Here is a 272-nt window from a genome sequence, read left to right as displayed (position 1 = left end):
ATGTACCTAAAATGTGTATTTTTATTTATAGGATTTGCTGTCACAGATGCATCACTACAATGCTGGGGTTAAACAAAGTGCTCTTCTTGGACTTAAAGACCTTTTGTCTCAGTACCCATTTATAATTGATGCACACCTTTCAAACATATTAAGTGAAGTGACTGCTGTGTTTACAGATAAAGATGCTAATGTACGATTAGCAGCAGTTCAGCTTCTTCAATTCCTGGCCCCCAAAATACGAGCTGAACAAATTTCTCCATTTTTTCCTTTGG

At 36.8% G+C, this 272-nt stretch overlaps 1 protein-coding gene across 1 annotated transcript in view; it reads left to right on the top strand.

The window, feature by feature from the left end:
- The window catches only part of TEX10 (testis expressed 10), a gene marked incomplete at its 3' end in the record, with an annotated part of 2732 nt that extends 2461 nt beyond the window's left edge, over nucleotides 1-271 (top strand). Inside the window, 1 exon segment of the mRNA XM_008563521.1 lies at nucleotides 32-271. Within this exon segment, the coding sequence (XP_008561743.1) occupies nucleotides 32-271 (240 nt within the window).
- Between the last annotated feature and the right edge of the window lies 1 nt (nucleotide 272).

This window comes from Galeopterus variegatus, unplaced genomic scaffold, assembly GCF_000696425.1.
Source record: "Galeopterus variegatus unplaced genomic scaffold, G_variegatus-3.0.2 Scaffold13882, whole genome shotgun sequence".
In the NCBI taxonomy this organism is placed as follows: domain Eukaryota; kingdom Metazoa; phylum Chordata; class Mammalia; order Dermoptera; family Cynocephalidae; genus Galeopterus; species Galeopterus variegatus.
The sequence above is the reverse complement of the archived record's forward strand: the minus strand, read 5'-3'. Positions and strand labels throughout refer to the sequence as shown.